This window comes from Chaetodon trifascialis, chromosome 11 (genome assembly GCF_039877785.1).
Source record: "Chaetodon trifascialis isolate fChaTrf1 chromosome 11, fChaTrf1.hap1, whole genome shotgun sequence".
Lineage (NCBI taxonomy): Eukaryota > Metazoa > Chordata > Actinopteri > Chaetodontiformes > Chaetodontidae > Chaetodon > Chaetodon trifascialis.
Window position 1 is genome coordinate 23,646 of NC_092066.1, and position 16,081 is coordinate 39,726.

General features: G+C 42.3%; 1 protein-coding gene across 12 annotated transcripts in view; it reads right to left on the bottom strand.

Moving 5' to 3' along the window:
• amph (amphiphysin) overlaps positions 1 to 16,081 on the bottom strand; it is a 40,558-nt gene that overhangs the window by 16,283 nt on the left and 8,194 nt on the right. For all 12 annotated transcript variants that reach the window (XM_070975191.1, XM_070975192.1, XM_070975184.1 and 9 more), the window contains exons 2-10: positions 13,238 to 13,318; positions 8,597 to 8,651; positions 7,451 to 7,545; positions 6,279 to 6,374; positions 6,088 to 6,195; positions 5,847 to 5,932; positions 3,407 to 3,482; positions 1,695 to 1,777; positions 880 to 1,018 (exon numbers count right to left, since the gene is read on the bottom strand). In XM_070975191.1, coding sequence (XP_070831292.1) covers positions 880 to 1,018; positions 1,695 to 1,777; positions 3,407 to 3,482; positions 5,847 to 5,932; positions 6,088 to 6,195; positions 6,279 to 6,374; positions 7,451 to 7,545; positions 8,597 to 8,651; positions 13,238 to 13,318 — 819 coding nt within the window. The remainder of the gene's footprint in view (positions 1 to 879; positions 1,019 to 1,694; positions 1,778 to 3,406; positions 3,483 to 5,846; positions 5,933 to 6,087; positions 6,196 to 6,278; positions 6,375 to 7,450; positions 7,546 to 8,596; positions 8,652 to 13,237; positions 13,319 to 16,081) is intronic.

Sequence of the window (16,081 nt, forward strand, 5' to 3'; positions counted from 1 at the left end):
TCAATTCAGTATATAACAGACCTAGTGTTATATATCTGCCCAACACATACAGTAATACAGACAAATGGCATAAACTGGTGTTACATGTTCACTCACCAATTAACAGACAAAAGTGTGCAGCAAAAAAAAAAAAATCATAGAAAGTTACTGTGAAGTTCTAACAGTCAGCTAAATACTAAAATATATAGAAATGCTGTCTGATGTTGCTGAAGTTATTTCACTATATCTATCGATCACTGTAATCTATCAATCAGTATCATCAATCGAGTCACAATTATTAATCATTATCATATTACCTATTACTGTTATCTGTCAAACACTATCAATCATAAATATATTGTCTTATGTCATCTAAACATTTGACTAAACTACGTATTTCATGTTCTCTATGTTTGTTTGATATTTAATGTCTTTTTTTACTGATGCCCTATATTCCTGCTATCCACTTTGCTGCTGTAATACCTGAAATTTCTCCACTGTGGGACTAATAAAGGTACATCTTATCTTATCTTATCTTATCTTATCTTATCTTATCTTATCCAAACCAATTAATATTATACCTGTGATGGAGAACTGGATCCAGATTGTTTAACCTCTACCTCTGCTACGGAGTCAGAATTAGACCTACCCGCAAAGAGCTGGATCTATTTAGGATAACATCTACCCGTAAAGGTGAAGTGGATACAGTCAGGATTAAGTCTGCCTGTGATAAATCTCTGGTTCTATCTGTGATGGAGATCTGGATCCACTGAGAATCACTTCCCCTTGTGATGGAGATCTGGATCCAAGCAGGATAACAACATCCTGTGTGGGAGATCTGGATCCACTTAGGATTAAATTCACTCATTATTAGGATCTGGACATTAATATTTGATCTACCTGTGTAGGAGATTTGGGCCGTGGTGGTCCAGGTGAGATGGGGCGGAGCATGTGATTGGAGCTAGCATCTGGACTCTCAGGTGGACTCTCATCTTCTGGTGGTGATGGAGTTCTGGCAAGTCGCAGTGGTCCTGAATCACTGAGGCGAGACAAAAAACATGTGATCACAATGTCAGAGTCTTTTGACTGGCTGTAGTCTCTCAGATGTTAAAAACAAACACCAGTGTCGCAGGTGTTTTAACTTTATGTCATGAAGTGGACTTGGTATAACTACGTTTATTTGCTAACTTTTCCCATTCTACAGTCATTTTATCTTTATGAACAAAGTAGGTGGGAAAGGAGTCTTTGAATGTTCAACAGACAAATACTTAACATTGTTTATGGAAACATGAACAGAACAGAAAATCTTTCTCATATATTGTACACAAGTAAATCCAGCTGGACTCAATATGTACAAAACAACTACAAACTGGTGCCTTTATGACAAAGAAACAGATGTGAAGTCAAAAACAACAACGTGGACTGGCTTTGTGACTCCTGCGTTGAACGGACAGGCAATCATCAGTGATGTATCACACCCCATCTGTGGTCAATACCAGTTGTTACCATCACGAGGTGCAGGGAAGCGCCTTTTTGGACTTCCCGTGCCCAGCAGTCCTTCATAGCTTCTAGCATAGCTTCCGAAAGGACAATAAACTAAAACAACTAAAAAAAAAGATTTCACTCAAAAATAATTGTAACAAATTTAATGAGATAACTTTCATCAAACTAAATAGAATATTTTGAGGGAACTGATTCCCCATACCCATACTGACCTCGGTGCTCCTTGGATGGTGAACATTTTGTCAGAGTGCTGCTCACCCAGTTTGGTCATCACTTCATACAGCTGCCTACATACCTGAAAAGTCAGAAGAATGTGAAGTTATTTTCCTTCTTTAATAAAAACAATAACCTCCAGCAGCAATAACTCACTTTACCTTTGCATGAAAAGTGAGCACTACACTCTACATCCACAGAAACGCCTCTCCCCAGGTAACATGAATCGGCTCTATTTTCGACTCCGCCACCGGCGCGGTGCAGACGAGGTGCAAAGTCAGGTCTGCTGCGCCGATGGGGCGCAGCGGACCCTAACCCGACATCCCTGTTTCACCTGTGTGCATTCGGTCAGGTTGAGTGACCATTACGCGTGCCGAACGCGCTTGCGATGTTGTCAGATGAGATGCTGATCAAAATATATAAATTTAGGTCTGACTGTATGTGCTGACTCAGATAGTTGCATTGAATTGTCGTTGTTGCTACATATTGATCGCAGTGTGCGTTCGATGACTGACCGAGCACTGCTGAAAACACTGTTAAAACCACGCTGCCGTCTTGTTGACAGTGTGATATATGGCGTCATCAACAACGTTTTCAGTGGATAGCCGTTATTACTTAGCAGCCACCCATCCAGAGGGGTGTCCCCCTGAAAGACTGTAGGGATGCTTGAATTCGCCACGATGAACGAGTCATGTGCCGACCCGGGGAAAGTGGCATACATGTTTGTCACCAGGCAATTTGAGTCACAGATCACCAGACATCCCTGTGTCACCTGTGTACATTCGGTCAGGGTGAGTGACCATTACGCGTGCCGAACGCACTTTCGATGTGGTCAGATGAGATACGGATCAAAATATATAAATTTAGGTCTGACTGTATGTGCTGACTCAGATAGTTGCATTGATTTGCGGCTGTTGCTAATTACTGATCGCAGTGAAATGCCAGACATTGTGGAAACCTGACTGTGAGGTGTTGGTGACATGACGTGAGCGAACGACTCTGCCGGTTTACGAAAATCCGCGTTGACCAGGTCTGACCGAAATGGTCGGCATAATGAGCATTTCATTATGCCGACCTCCCCCCTACTGCGCCGCAACGCCCATCCTGGCGCACCTCTGTACGCCTCGGTTTACCAAAATACCTAGTGCGCCATGCGCCTGCCTGCGCCGGTCGAAAATTCTACTACGCTGGCAGCAGAGTCGAAAATAGAGCCCCATGTCACAAATTTGGCCTAGTCCTATTGGTTGTACAACTGATGACACTGATGGTTCAGACTGAATACAGTCTGTCTGAAACCCAATTGCCAGAATAAATGTTGGCATTGCATGTTTCTGCAAACCATGAATATGTTCAAAGTTTACATTTCTTCATGTTTCAAGGTTAGGAAATGTTTGGCTTATAATACCTATTTTAGTTGGCACAAACATGGCTCATGGCCCTGATGAGAAACTCACCTCATATACATGATACCAGTAATATGAAGTACGTCACTGTGTAGAAACATTGCAAGGATACAGAAGAAATGTACTAAATTAATGTATCCATGGTTTGCAGGCATGTCCAATGCCAACATTTTATTCAGGCAACTGGACGTCTGTCTGTCTGTCTGTCTGTCTGTCTGTCTGAAAGTAAGTTCCTCTAGATTATTCAGTATTCAAAGCAGCTCTAAAACCTTTTGATTGTTTTATTGTGTATGCTGATGTCTCCTCACCAGAGAGATTTCACGGTGAAATTTAGCCTCCATATTTGTCACACTCTTATAGGTGCTGATGTAGAAGCCAACCCGTCTGCAGAGCAAGAAAGACACAAGAATTGGTAAATATTTGTGATTCTGTGAAATTGTTGTTCTCCAGATGATTAAAACATTGTTTAAGAAACTCATCTGCTTCTTGAACATTTCCTTACATGGTCTCCACAACTGTTTACAACAGATGAAGTTCAATAAAACAGACAGTAGTAATGCCAGCAAGTCTTTGGAAAGTCAGTCACATCATAAACATCCAAAGACAACTAAACAATAGCAGAGAAGAAGGAACAAGACAAAATATCCATAGTCACATCAGATCATATCACAACAGAGACACTCAGTTACACACAGCAACACAAATACACAGGGTGACAAATGGTGACACACAGATACACATAGGTACACACAGATACCCACACACAAAAACTATAATCAACAAAGATTTTACGAGCCATGCACAAGCACCTCTCAGTTTGTGTTTCATTTGTGTATTATTCGAATCAATACAAAAAGTATATTCACCAATGTAAATAACATTTTCAGATGTGTTTCCAATATTTACATTTATAATTGAAAAGCTTTGCTTGCAAACTGGAAAAATCTACGTTTGTGGATCAAAGGACACAGCTGATGTATCTGTGTAATTTTGAGACAAATATTCTATAATATGTGTGGATTCACACGTAAAGCTTCTTCTTCTTCAGTGCTACCAAATGCCATACGCATGTTTAGCTCATCAGTGGCACTTTTAGAAGTAGTGGCCAAACTCGCACATACACGCCAACTGTTGGTCTCTGCTGATACTGGTCTGCCACAGAGACATCAAGGAATGAGACGAGTCCCATCAGTAACCCTTTCACAATTGTAGAACCTGAATATGAGTAAATTGGGGTTTACTGTAACAAAACAATATAAAGCTTTACAACATATTGGTCAAATACCGGCTGCATTTGCCACCTCGCATCCTAAGAACCACCAAAATCAAGCCCCGAACACAGACGACATGCCAGCTCTGCTGTGAAACAACATGGACTTCAGCTTGAATGAACTGCTGAGAATCCCTGTTTAAGGCTGCGATGGTGATCTCAGGTCTCATCTCTTTTGATGTGAATGTAAAAAAAATCCAAAAAGAAGTTTCTGTAATGTTTATTTATGTGTATTCTTGGGAGCCTAGTTTAGAAATCATTTCCCAAGGATCAGACGGAATGACGATGTCGGTCAATGTCTGTTCAAAACTCTGCAAACATCAATAAATCGTCCAAATGTTCACGTTGTTGATTTCACACTTGTGTTGTATTTTTTAACCTGTTTGTACTCACGTGGAGCCTCTCTGTGAAACAGTCTGAGGTAAATGTTTGTAGACTGCTGCTAGCTATGGCAAAGTGCACATCCAGTTTAAGTTATGATACAACATCTGTATCTGCGATCAGTCATGTTTTATATGAAAGTCTACAGACATTTATCTCTCACCACAATATTCTACGTCACTGGGTCAGCTATGACAGTCACAGAAACTAAACATATAGAGTTCAATTGACCTGATTTCCACATTTGCACTTTCTGAGGACACTGATGTAGCTGAAGGAACACATGAACACACTGACTGGACCACAGCTGACATTTTAAACCCCTATCTGACACACAAACTGTCACACAACACTAAGATATAAGAGTTGTGACCCTGACAAAACGTTTGGAAATCTCACGTCTGTTTTTTCACCCACATCTGAAAATGTTATTTACATTGGTTAATATCCTTTTTGTTTTTATTCAAATGATGATTTACGAAACACAAACTGAATGGTGTTTGCAATGTGGATAAAGTTAAAGTAAAGTAAAATGTCTATGGATTATAGTTTTTGTGTTTATTTATTTTTGATAGAACTCTATCTCCATAGCTGTGTGTACCCACGTGTATCTGTTTGTTTATGTTTTTGACAGAAATCTAATTCCATGTTAAACACAGTTACACACAGTTGTACACAGATATACAGTTACACTAAGTTGCACACAACACACAGTTGCACATGGTTACACACAGTTACATACATTTGCATATGATACACACAGTTATACATAGTTGCACGCAGATAGACACAGTTGTACACAATAATTCTCAGTTATACACTGTAGTGTCCAGTGATCACATCAAGTTCTAAACAAGCAAGTGTACTATGGTGCTGCCAGATATGTGTGTATGTAATGCGACTCACATGTCCCAGAGAGTTGGCAGTTAGTTGAACACAGCTGCACACAGTTACCCTCAGATACTCTTAGATACACACAACTACACTCAGTTTCACATGTAACCCTCAGTCAGACACTATAGGGTCTAATGATCACTTCTAAACAAAAGGTGCATTATAGTGCTTTCAGGCAGGTGTATATATAAGATCTGCCTCACCTGTCCCAGAGAGTTGGCAGTTCATTCTGCAGACCAACATTCAGCTCATCAAACACTCTCTGAGCCTTTTTCAACTCGTCTTCTGCCTGCCAACAAAAACAAGTCTGTTCAATAATATTAACTTCATACAAAACCTGAACAGGTAACATATTACACATGCACATGTGGTATATAACAACTGGAAATTAATATTCTGAATTTCAAGCCTCCAGCATGTAAAATCACAGGCAAGTGGATTCACCTTCATCATCTTGCGGTCGTTCTTCATCCCTGACATCTGCAGAGTTTCAACATGATGACGAGCACTATCATAGTCGATAAGTTTCCGACTTCTTTTGGCCACACGAGTCTGAAATGTCAAAAAGTTTCAGTTTTTAGATGATGAACCATCAAAGCTGTAAAAGATTCTTTAAGCAAAAGACAAATTGTTACTTTGAGGTCTGGAAACTGTTGCAGGTACGCGTCCAGGTTCAGTAGCGTTGAATCGACCAGTTTGTTATGGAAGTCTTCCCATAATGCATCACAGTCCTGCAGGAAAACCACAATAATGTATGTCGTCAAAGCAACACATCAAAAATTCATAAACATGTTCTGTAAGATCTGCAATGCCATGGGTCAGCATGCCAAGGTACATGTCTTTGCCTGCAGCTTGGCTGACAATGGGGTGGATGTGGCTTAGGAGGTAAAGTAGTCGTCCTCTTATCAGAAGGTCCTTGGTTTGATCTCCAGCCCCTGCAATCTACATGTCAATGTATCCTTCGGCAAGATATTGAAAACCAAATTGCTCCCAATGCTGTGTTATCAGTGTGTGTACTGCTGATAATGAGCAGGTGGCACATTGCCGCCAGTGAACGAATGTGTGTGAATGTGTTAATGGTGACTAGTGTTGAAAAAGTGGTTGTTAAAAAAGCACTATATTATATATTTTATTATTTACGATTTTATGTTCTGACCCTAAAGCTTATTGTCGCGGGTAGTGGTACAGCAAGTTATCAGCTCCATGTACTTTCTTTGTGCTGTGCCTGACCAGGTCCCTGGTGTCGAGACCTGGTCACCAGATACCTCCCAGTGAGCCCCACTCGTGGTCTGGCTCCCTGTTGATGAGGTCCTGCAGCTCCATTGTGACTAATTCATATGGGGTCTGAGAATCATTGTTAGTCTGGCAGCTGAGGCCCATTTGCCTTGGAAGACCCCACCAGGAGCTGTCACCCACATCACAAGGACACACAGACCTCAAGGCCAAATAAAAAGAAAATATTAAAAAAAAAAAAAAAAAAGTTTTCTGTTTAGTAGTTTCCAACTCTCTTGACTGTGAAATTACAATAATTAATAATGGCTTGTTAAAAAAGAAGTGTTTGTGATTAACATGCTACACTTTAGCTGACATAGCTTCTGTTGATGTTAACATTTAAAGGCAGAAAATAAGTTAAGTTTTTAAGTTTAATAGTTGTCAATGTGGGAGAACACTTTGGTTGAAAACCTGTTTTAGTTCAGCTGCCCGTGAAGACACACTGACGATGCGATGTGTTCAAATGTCATCCTGTCTTGTTTGAGTGACGTGCTCAGGTGTCATCTTGTCGTATTTGTGTTGTTGTGACTCTGACCTTCCCAATGACCATGACGTCATCTTTTCCATGCCAGTCTGGTTCGTAGACTTCATGCAGAGACTGTGTCAAGTTGATGGAAGCCTGCTGCATCCCTGCAGGAACAAAAACACAGTCAGGTAATGAAAAACTTAATGGTGACCTTCAACTTTTGTCATGTGCATTTAGAGGAAGAGAGACCATCCTATGCGAAACAGGTCAAAAATTAACTTTACTGTACACTAGAATAGTTTAATACCAGCAGTATGAAGACAGTCATGACAAGAGCGAATGTGTGTTTTATATATGTTGTATAGTATATGTGTTTTATAGATATGCCGTAAATGACTTTAATATTACCTCTGCAGTGATTGTTGTATGGGTATGTCAGATGATGTAACGCTACACTCCCCCCTTTTGGCTTGTCACAACATTTTATTTTGAAAGAGGCTGCTGTTTTCCTCCTGACGTACTTGGAGAGACTTCCACGCTGATGTTAAACTTACAGATCATTGAGGGTACAGGTAAATATTCAAAAGGCGAAAGTATTGTCATGTATCCTGTTTCCATGTTTGTATCTTGAGAAAGGAGTCTATTTTGTAATTTACCTTGTTGCCTTTGTATCATTCATATGCTATTTCGAAGGGCTAATCTATGAAGCACAAGGCTAGCAGAGAGAGCTGTCGTCCACACCCCCTTAAACTAGCGCCCTTGGTACAGTATGCGGATTGAGGTACGAAACATTGATTGTATATATTGTTAAAGAATTTAAATACTTTGGTTCAGGGGAAATACACTATAACTGCATAGTGGTTAGTTTTAAGGCAGTGTACTTTCTAACTGTGAACAAACATTTAAGTTTATTTAAAAGAAGATACATGTAATACATTGTAAGTTTCAGAAGCTATTATTTGACATAATATCTGTTGCTGTAAATCTGTATGTGAGTTGTGAAGCTACAGAAAAGTGTTTCTGAATCTCTTTTGTAGTTTTCACAGTGCAACACAACGAAGATAAAGTACAGACACCTGTTTGAAACTCTCTGCGCCTTGCTTATTTGAGCCAAGGGGCTGTTACATGAGCAATGTAAATATGTTTTATACCGTATACATGATGTGAGAAACATGTGGATGTGGTTATAACAGACTAAACAATAGAGATTCTCACCTTTAATAGCAGACAAGTAGGACTTCATCTCCCTCTGCAGCCGAGAGCCCTCAGACTGACAGAACACACAGATTACTGATTCATAGACACGCACACTAAAATATTCAGCATCATTTTATTTTTGTGCAACATAACAACTCTGTTTATCGTCAAAACTGGTGTCTGTGTGGAGACCCAGCAAGGATATTTCCTGAGCAGACATAAACAGTCACAGGAATTTCTCTGAGTGCGAAACCTTCCTGTAAAGGAAGTTTATTGTTTATGATGCCATCACATAGATAGATAGATAGATAGATAGATAGATAGATAGATAGATAGATAGATAGATAGATAGATAGATAGATAGATAGATGGGGGTTAGGGTTAGTTTGGGGGGGTTTCACCACTTTCTACTGCAAGAGGCTTCTAGTTCTGTGATCTTGCTATTGAGGTCTATTCACAGATGGCAAAAAAATTCCAGGTTTAGATAAGTTAAGACTTAATTCCAGTGGCGTAACATCATGGTGATAGGCCCCAGTGTAAATATTTAAATATTTAAAGCAGGCTCTGAATGCAAGGAGTTGGTCGTGGAAACTTGAGGTCAAATTCCTGCTGTAGTGGTCCGCGAGGCACCATGCGTCCTGGTAAAGTACGTCATCCTGCGCTTTGTTCAGTGTGCCCAGGTGGATAGCGTGGAATACCTTGTTAGTTTCACGCATAGAAATGAATCTCTGTGAAGATGGCTGATAATGATGTCCAAGCTGGTGTTGAAGACAAATATTCTGAAATAGATTTCGCCATCACTAAGCCTTTTATTTTCACAGAGTTCATCGAAGTGGCGTTTCACTCATCTTTTGCGCATTTTCATGAACTCGCTCTGTGCTCCCCATTTTGCCACAAGATTTTGAGCGGTGTGCTTGAGCTGGTTAAAGTCATGTCTGTATGCAGAGAGGGTCTGAATTATGTTTTCGAGGAGACCGACTGCTTTTTGGATGTCGACATCTTTTGCCTGCAACATCTTTGACACTGCATTCACGTTTTTCAGTATTTTTGTTTCCTGTACGTCTAGGAAAATAAAGCTTTTCCATTTGTTTTTTTAGGGCTGTAGCTTCATCCCGTTCCTCTCGTTTTTCGCTGGCGAGGGTGATTTTAGTTAAAGCTTTCATGACATCTGCATAACGGTACCTCAAGGCAGCAAGGGCATCATACCTTGAGGACCACCTGGTGGGGCAGAGACTTTTTTCTGCTATATTTTTTACTCTGTGTGCCAAGATACCAGGGATTAAGGTTACCCCTGGTATCTTGGCACACAGAGTATATTGATAAGACACTGAGCTTTGGTGGAGACACTCAGGGACAAGAAGAAGGGACAAGAAAGGCTGTTTTTATGGGTTTTAGTGCTGACAGACAGTTAATGCTGCTATTCTACACATCCATGACAAAATCAGTCCTTACCTTCTCACTAATTTGTTCATATGGAAATGTAAATGTCCAAAACAGTAATCAGCTAAGAAACATTGTCAAGGCAGCCAGTAAAATCATTGATGAGCAGCAGCTTCTCTTTCTGACAGACAGATGACACAGCAAGCTCAATCCACCACACTGAATCCTGTGTTGTCCCCTCAACTCAGACATACAGGTATACAAAAATTATGTGCACCATTCATTGATCCCATGTGAACTAACTGCTCTAAATCTAATGCACTACAAACTAGGGTTGTCCTGATCTGATCACGTGATCGGAAATTGGGGCCGATCACGTGACAGCAGGACTGCATGTATATTTATTGTTATTTATAATGACATTTACAATATATGGGCTAGTGATTAAAAATAAATGAGAGTAAAATAGTATTTCTTAACTACCGGCGTTTACAGGCCGGGTCTGTGTCTGTGACAGATACCATTGAACAGCGCATGCGCGGAACATGGCAGCACGCAGCAGTTTGTTTTGAAGCTGAGGCGCATGATATGCTGCTGCGTTTATGTCTGCTGTGTGGAAATATTTCAAAGTGAACGACGAGAACAATTGCGCTGGCTCAAATGCTGGTTGGTAACCGGGGCAACAGAAACTCAGAACATACGTTAACATACGTTGTTTCACAGTTTATTTATCACAACGGCAAGACCATAGAGGACACACACAAGCGGTAAGAGGTGCACTCGCCCTCTGAAATGATACTTTGTATCACGTAACATAACGTTAAGCAATCATCTCACTTCCCTCCACTGATTAGGTCTAATATAACAGCTCCGGCCGACCGAGCTGCATGTTCTGTGGCCAGAGCCGGTTACCTTGGCAATGCGTCACAATGAGAGACATTACATAGTCCACTCAGCCACTTCTTATGAAAAACTCTTTATTTTAACGGAAAAAACAACATTTAAGTATTAATAATTGATTTAACATTTATTTCTTTCGTAAGTGACCATGGTATATGTGGGATAATGCCCTTCGAGGTGTCCATTATCAGAAATAAAAGCGAAGTCCATTCATTCGCGTCTGACGCTTCGTGTCGGACAGTTCACGCCTCCGCGTCGTCCATTCATTTCTGATAATGGACACCTCGTCGGGCATTATCCCTTACTTAATGTTGCACTATTCCTACTGTGAAGAAAATTTATTTCTGTGTCCTGTTCTGACTTGAGACTGTAATTTTTTCCTCTTCTGGCTCTCAATGAAGGCGGACGCTTTTTCTCTTGCTCCCTCCCTGCCCTTATCTGCCCTGCTGCTGCTGCTCTTTGATCTACTGGAGCCTCTCTCTGCATTCTCTCCGAAAACCCAAAATCATGGATTCGATTAGCTGGTGTCTCAATGCAATCGACCAAATTTTCTCGACAAAGAGACTGGGTCAAGGTGAGCCCTCCTGCCCTGACGGAACGTTTGCAGCCGGATACACGATGGACTCCTGGGAGAGGTGGAGGATCGTGTGTCTGTCGAGCCTTTCCGTTGAGGATGTTGAAGATGTCTACACATTTGGATTTATGATAACAGGCTTTCTGCTGTCTGGAGTTAGCAGCTTCCTGATTTATCGCAAAGTTCAGAAATTGATGGCAGGACACTTGGCTACCGAGAGGCTGCCCATCATGGTTGAGGGAATGTGCAGGGCTGTCAACACTCTGACTCAAGCAATAAGTGAGATCGGTCGCAAACTGGATGCGATTCTTGATCAAAATCGTAGGCTGGATGCGAATTCTGAACTCCTTCACAGGGTGGATTCCAACTTGGAGAAGTTGTCAGCTCGGCTCGGATCAAATTGACCACCGAATTTGGATATATTTGAATTACAGCCACCGGGAGACTCAGAAAGACTCATGGCAGACGAAAATTGCAGTGTTGGTCTAACCTAAACAAATTGTTATCTTCATTGGCTCCCTGAGATAACCGGCCTTCTCAAGGTCGGTATCTCTCCACTCTCCTGGATGTTATGCAGACAGGACGCTCTGGCCCTATCTCCTCCCCCAAACATCCTCTACTCCCGTGAACTTCCCGTAACCCTAACCCTTCTGGATCAGAACTCTCCGAGGTCGTCTCCATGGCTACGGCTGTGTCTTCGTCATCAGTCATCAGACGGAAGAGACAATGGGTTGGGACTGAGCGGAGATGATGTACATGGGCTTACACATCCACACACACGAAGACACATACAACACACACACCCCCCTTAAACTCAACGCCTTCGTGGCTCCCTCTCCCTCTTTTCCTTGTCGCAGGCGCTGTAATGTGGCTGCGTGCATGCCCCCTCTGTGTCTGTGCTGCGAAACCTACCCCCCCAAAACCCTCACCCGCTCCCACATGTGCAAGTCTTTGAGTTTGTTTGTTGTAATGTCTTAATATATTGCTTGTGTGCTGAAGTGTTTTTTTTCCTAATCCCACACTTTGCCCCCCCCCCCCCCCCCACACACACACACACACACAGGAGTCTAGTTTGGGATTTGCTTTTTTTGCCTCTTCCTCCCTCTTGTTCTCCTTTTTCTTATCTTAGTAAACGGGGCGCTGATCGCTGGATTGTGCAGAACCCACAGTTCTCCTGTTCCTGTACTCCCCATGTTATGTGTCATTGTTCTTTTCATGTTTCTTGGACGGGATGCAACTGAAATGAAATTTCCCCTCCGGGGGACTAATAAAGGCTTTCTGATTCTGATTCTGAATTCAAGCTACCTCATAGAAGTTTACAATACACTGCATTGCATGCATGCACAATTGTGCATACATGTTACATGTTAATGTAAGAGGCATTGGTAAAAAAAAATAAAAATAAGGGACATCCTGGATGTTATTCTTTGCTTTTAGTTCGTTTCATAATGTTTTATAGAAGTATCGGATCGGGACTTGGTATCGGCAGATACTCAAAATCAAATGACTCGGAATCTGGGGCAAAAAAACATGATCCAGACATCCCTACTATTAACTGCCTCTTGGTTCCTGAAATATTTTTGAAATAGTTTTTATTTAATCTTTATTCTTCCTATTGTAGCTTTTGTTGCTTTTATCATGGACCCTTTGTTTTATTCTGAACTGCCGTGATAATGTCTTCAGTTGTCTTAGTGCCTCCACTGTGTTTATGTTTCTCATTTTATGTTTGAGGAAGTAGTTCTTGAAAAGTTTGTCTTCTGTCAGGTTCACAGAAAATACAACTGTGATCTGTACATGTCTCTCACCTCCTGTCTTCTGAAGTTGATGACCACTTGTTCAAACTGTTCATCTTTGGTTTCATCTGCTTTTCCCAGTTTCTGCAGCACCTGAAAAAATATACAAGACACTTAGTACATCTCTTTTTAAAGACAGTTAAGTCTTTAAGACTTTGCCTCCTCCTGCAGCTGAGTCACCTGCACACACCTGCTAAACATTTCCCACTGTGAGTCTTGATCATGCTAGCAACCAACAATGTTTCAGCTCCAATAGGAACTGAGTCAGTTAAAGAACAAGACTAATGCCACATTTCCACTAGCGTGGCTCGACTCGACTCTACTCTACTCTACCCGGTTGTTTTGTGTTTCCATTGGGGATAGTACCTGGTACCCGATACTATTTTTAGTACCTGCTCTGGTGAGGTTCCAAGCGAGTAGAAGCGATACTATATGTGTGACGTCAACAGCCTGTCGGCCACTGACTGGCCGGAGAGTGTCGTCACTGGTCTGCGACGTCCAACACCGGAAAAACAATCCTGCCCCCTCCATTGTAACGCCGGGCAACAGCAACCGCTGACTTTACTCTTTATTCTCACTCGAGGGAAATGGCTGCTCTGCTTTGTGTGTGACAAAAAGCCACAAACTGAGCAGCAAATACAACATCGCCTCGATGTCCTCCATTGTTTGTCGGCTCTGTTTGCGTCGCGTACAAATTGACGTCATGGCAGTTTTGCGCAGCCATGGTATGACGACCCCGCCTACGTTGAGGAGGTACTATGAAGTACTCAATTGTAATGGAAACTCAACCAAACCAAGTAGAGTAGAGTAGAGTAGAACCAAGTCGTGTAGAGCTGGAACTGTGTAATGGAAATGCGCCATAAGTGGAAACCTAGTACATAGCTGGCCTGGGTGTGGTCAGTGGTAGGGTCTATAATGTGAATCCCTGGATATTAAATGTTAATCTGTAATTTCCTGTAGTGGTGCAAGTAATATTTGGTGTTCTGAAAAGGCACATCACATGACAAGGTTAAGACATGTTTAAGTCACAAAACGTAAGAAATGCAGTTGGAAGAACAATAAACTCATATCTTGAGATGTTTGATTTGAAAGTGAACTTACTCTAATTATAACTGTTCTAAATTCTCCCTGAAGGATGTCTCTGGTTTTCCTATGACACCATTTGTAATGACTGTTAGGTCAGACTGATTGCTATTTGAGGTGCTTTAACTGTGCGCTCTCCCCTCTGCCTTCTGCTGGACTGTTACAGTTCGTGAGCATTGCGTCCGTATCTCACAGCATATTTTATGTTTTCCACTTCCATTCCCTCATGGTGAACATCAGGTACTGCACTGTCTGTGTGCCATCTATCAGCATATGGTGTACTGTCATATGCCATTGCACTGTGACACATTGGTGAGGTATAGACAGGTTACTGAATGTTTGTGTAGTGGGCTTGTGTTTGTGCTTCTGGTCCTGGAAGGACTCAGTGAGGCCTGAACCTGCATGAATTTTGCAACTGCTGTTGTTTTATAGAAAGTTGGTGCACTTTTTGAAGATATATACCTGTGCTGGGCTTTGCCTCTGCAAACGTCTGCATTCTACGTCACGATGACTGAAGAGCAAAATTTTTTGGAATCTGAACACACATTTAGGGGCTACGTCCATCCAGTGTTTTTTTCCAGCTGACAATGCCATGCGCTCTTCTGCAACCGTGCAGGTGGGAGCACTTGAGAGCTCAGCATTTATTCTGCTGAGATGCGCTGGTTGCTGTGATACAGAATACCTGCAGAACTATCTTACTGCTGTTCACCTGATAGACCCATGGAGAAAAAAAATCTTCTTCCAATCATTATTTTTCATATTGATATTGTTGTAGAGATGGATGCTAAGAGAAAAGCAGTATCAATTTCTCCTTCATCAGCCCTGTCTGCTAGCTAGAAATTGTATTTGTATATTACTAAATTGTTTTCAGAATTCTCCTCCTTGAAACCGACACCTAATCGTGGTGGAGGAGTTTGAGCACCCGAATGATCCTAGAGGTCCAGGGCGACTGATCCTAGTCGGGCTCAACTCCACGCACAGTCTGGGCTCTGGAACCCAACTCCTTGAGAGAGGCTGGACTCTCTTCTACTCTGGAGTTGCCCGTGGTGAGAGGCAGCGTGCTGGTGTGGGCTTGCTTATAGCCCCCCAGCTCACCCGCCATGTGTTGGAGTTCTCCCCGCTGAGTGAGAGGGTCGCTTCCCTGCGTCTTTGGGTCAGGGATAGGTCTCTCACTGTTGTTTCGGCCTATGGGCAGTGGAAGGAATACTTCAAGGATCTCCTCAATCCCACTGTCATGTCTTCTGTAGAGGAAGCAGAGACTGGGGACTTGGAGGTCGATTCATCCATCACCGGGACTGAAGTCACTGAGGTAGTTTGCAAGCTCCTCGGTGGCAAGGCACCGGGGGTGGATGAGATCCGCCCTGAGTACCTCAAGTCTCTGGATGTTGTAGGACTGTCTTGGTTGACACGCCTCTGCAACATCGCATGGCAGTTGGGAACGGTGCCTCTGGACTGGCAGACTGGGGTGGTGGTCCCTCTTTTGAAAAACGGGAACCGGAGGGTGTGTTCCAACTATCAGGGGATCACACTCTTCAGCCTCCCTGGGAAAGTCTATTCCAGGGTACTGGAGAGGAGAATCCGGCTGATAGTCGAACCTCGGATTCAGGAGGAACAATGCGGTTCTCATCCTGGCCGTGGAACACTGGACCAGCTCTATACCCTCCACAGGGTGCTTGAGGGTTAATGGGAGTTTGCCCAACCAGTCCACATGTGCTTTGTGGATTTGGAGAAGGCATTCGACCCTCTGTTGAGGGCTGTACAGTCTCTGTACAA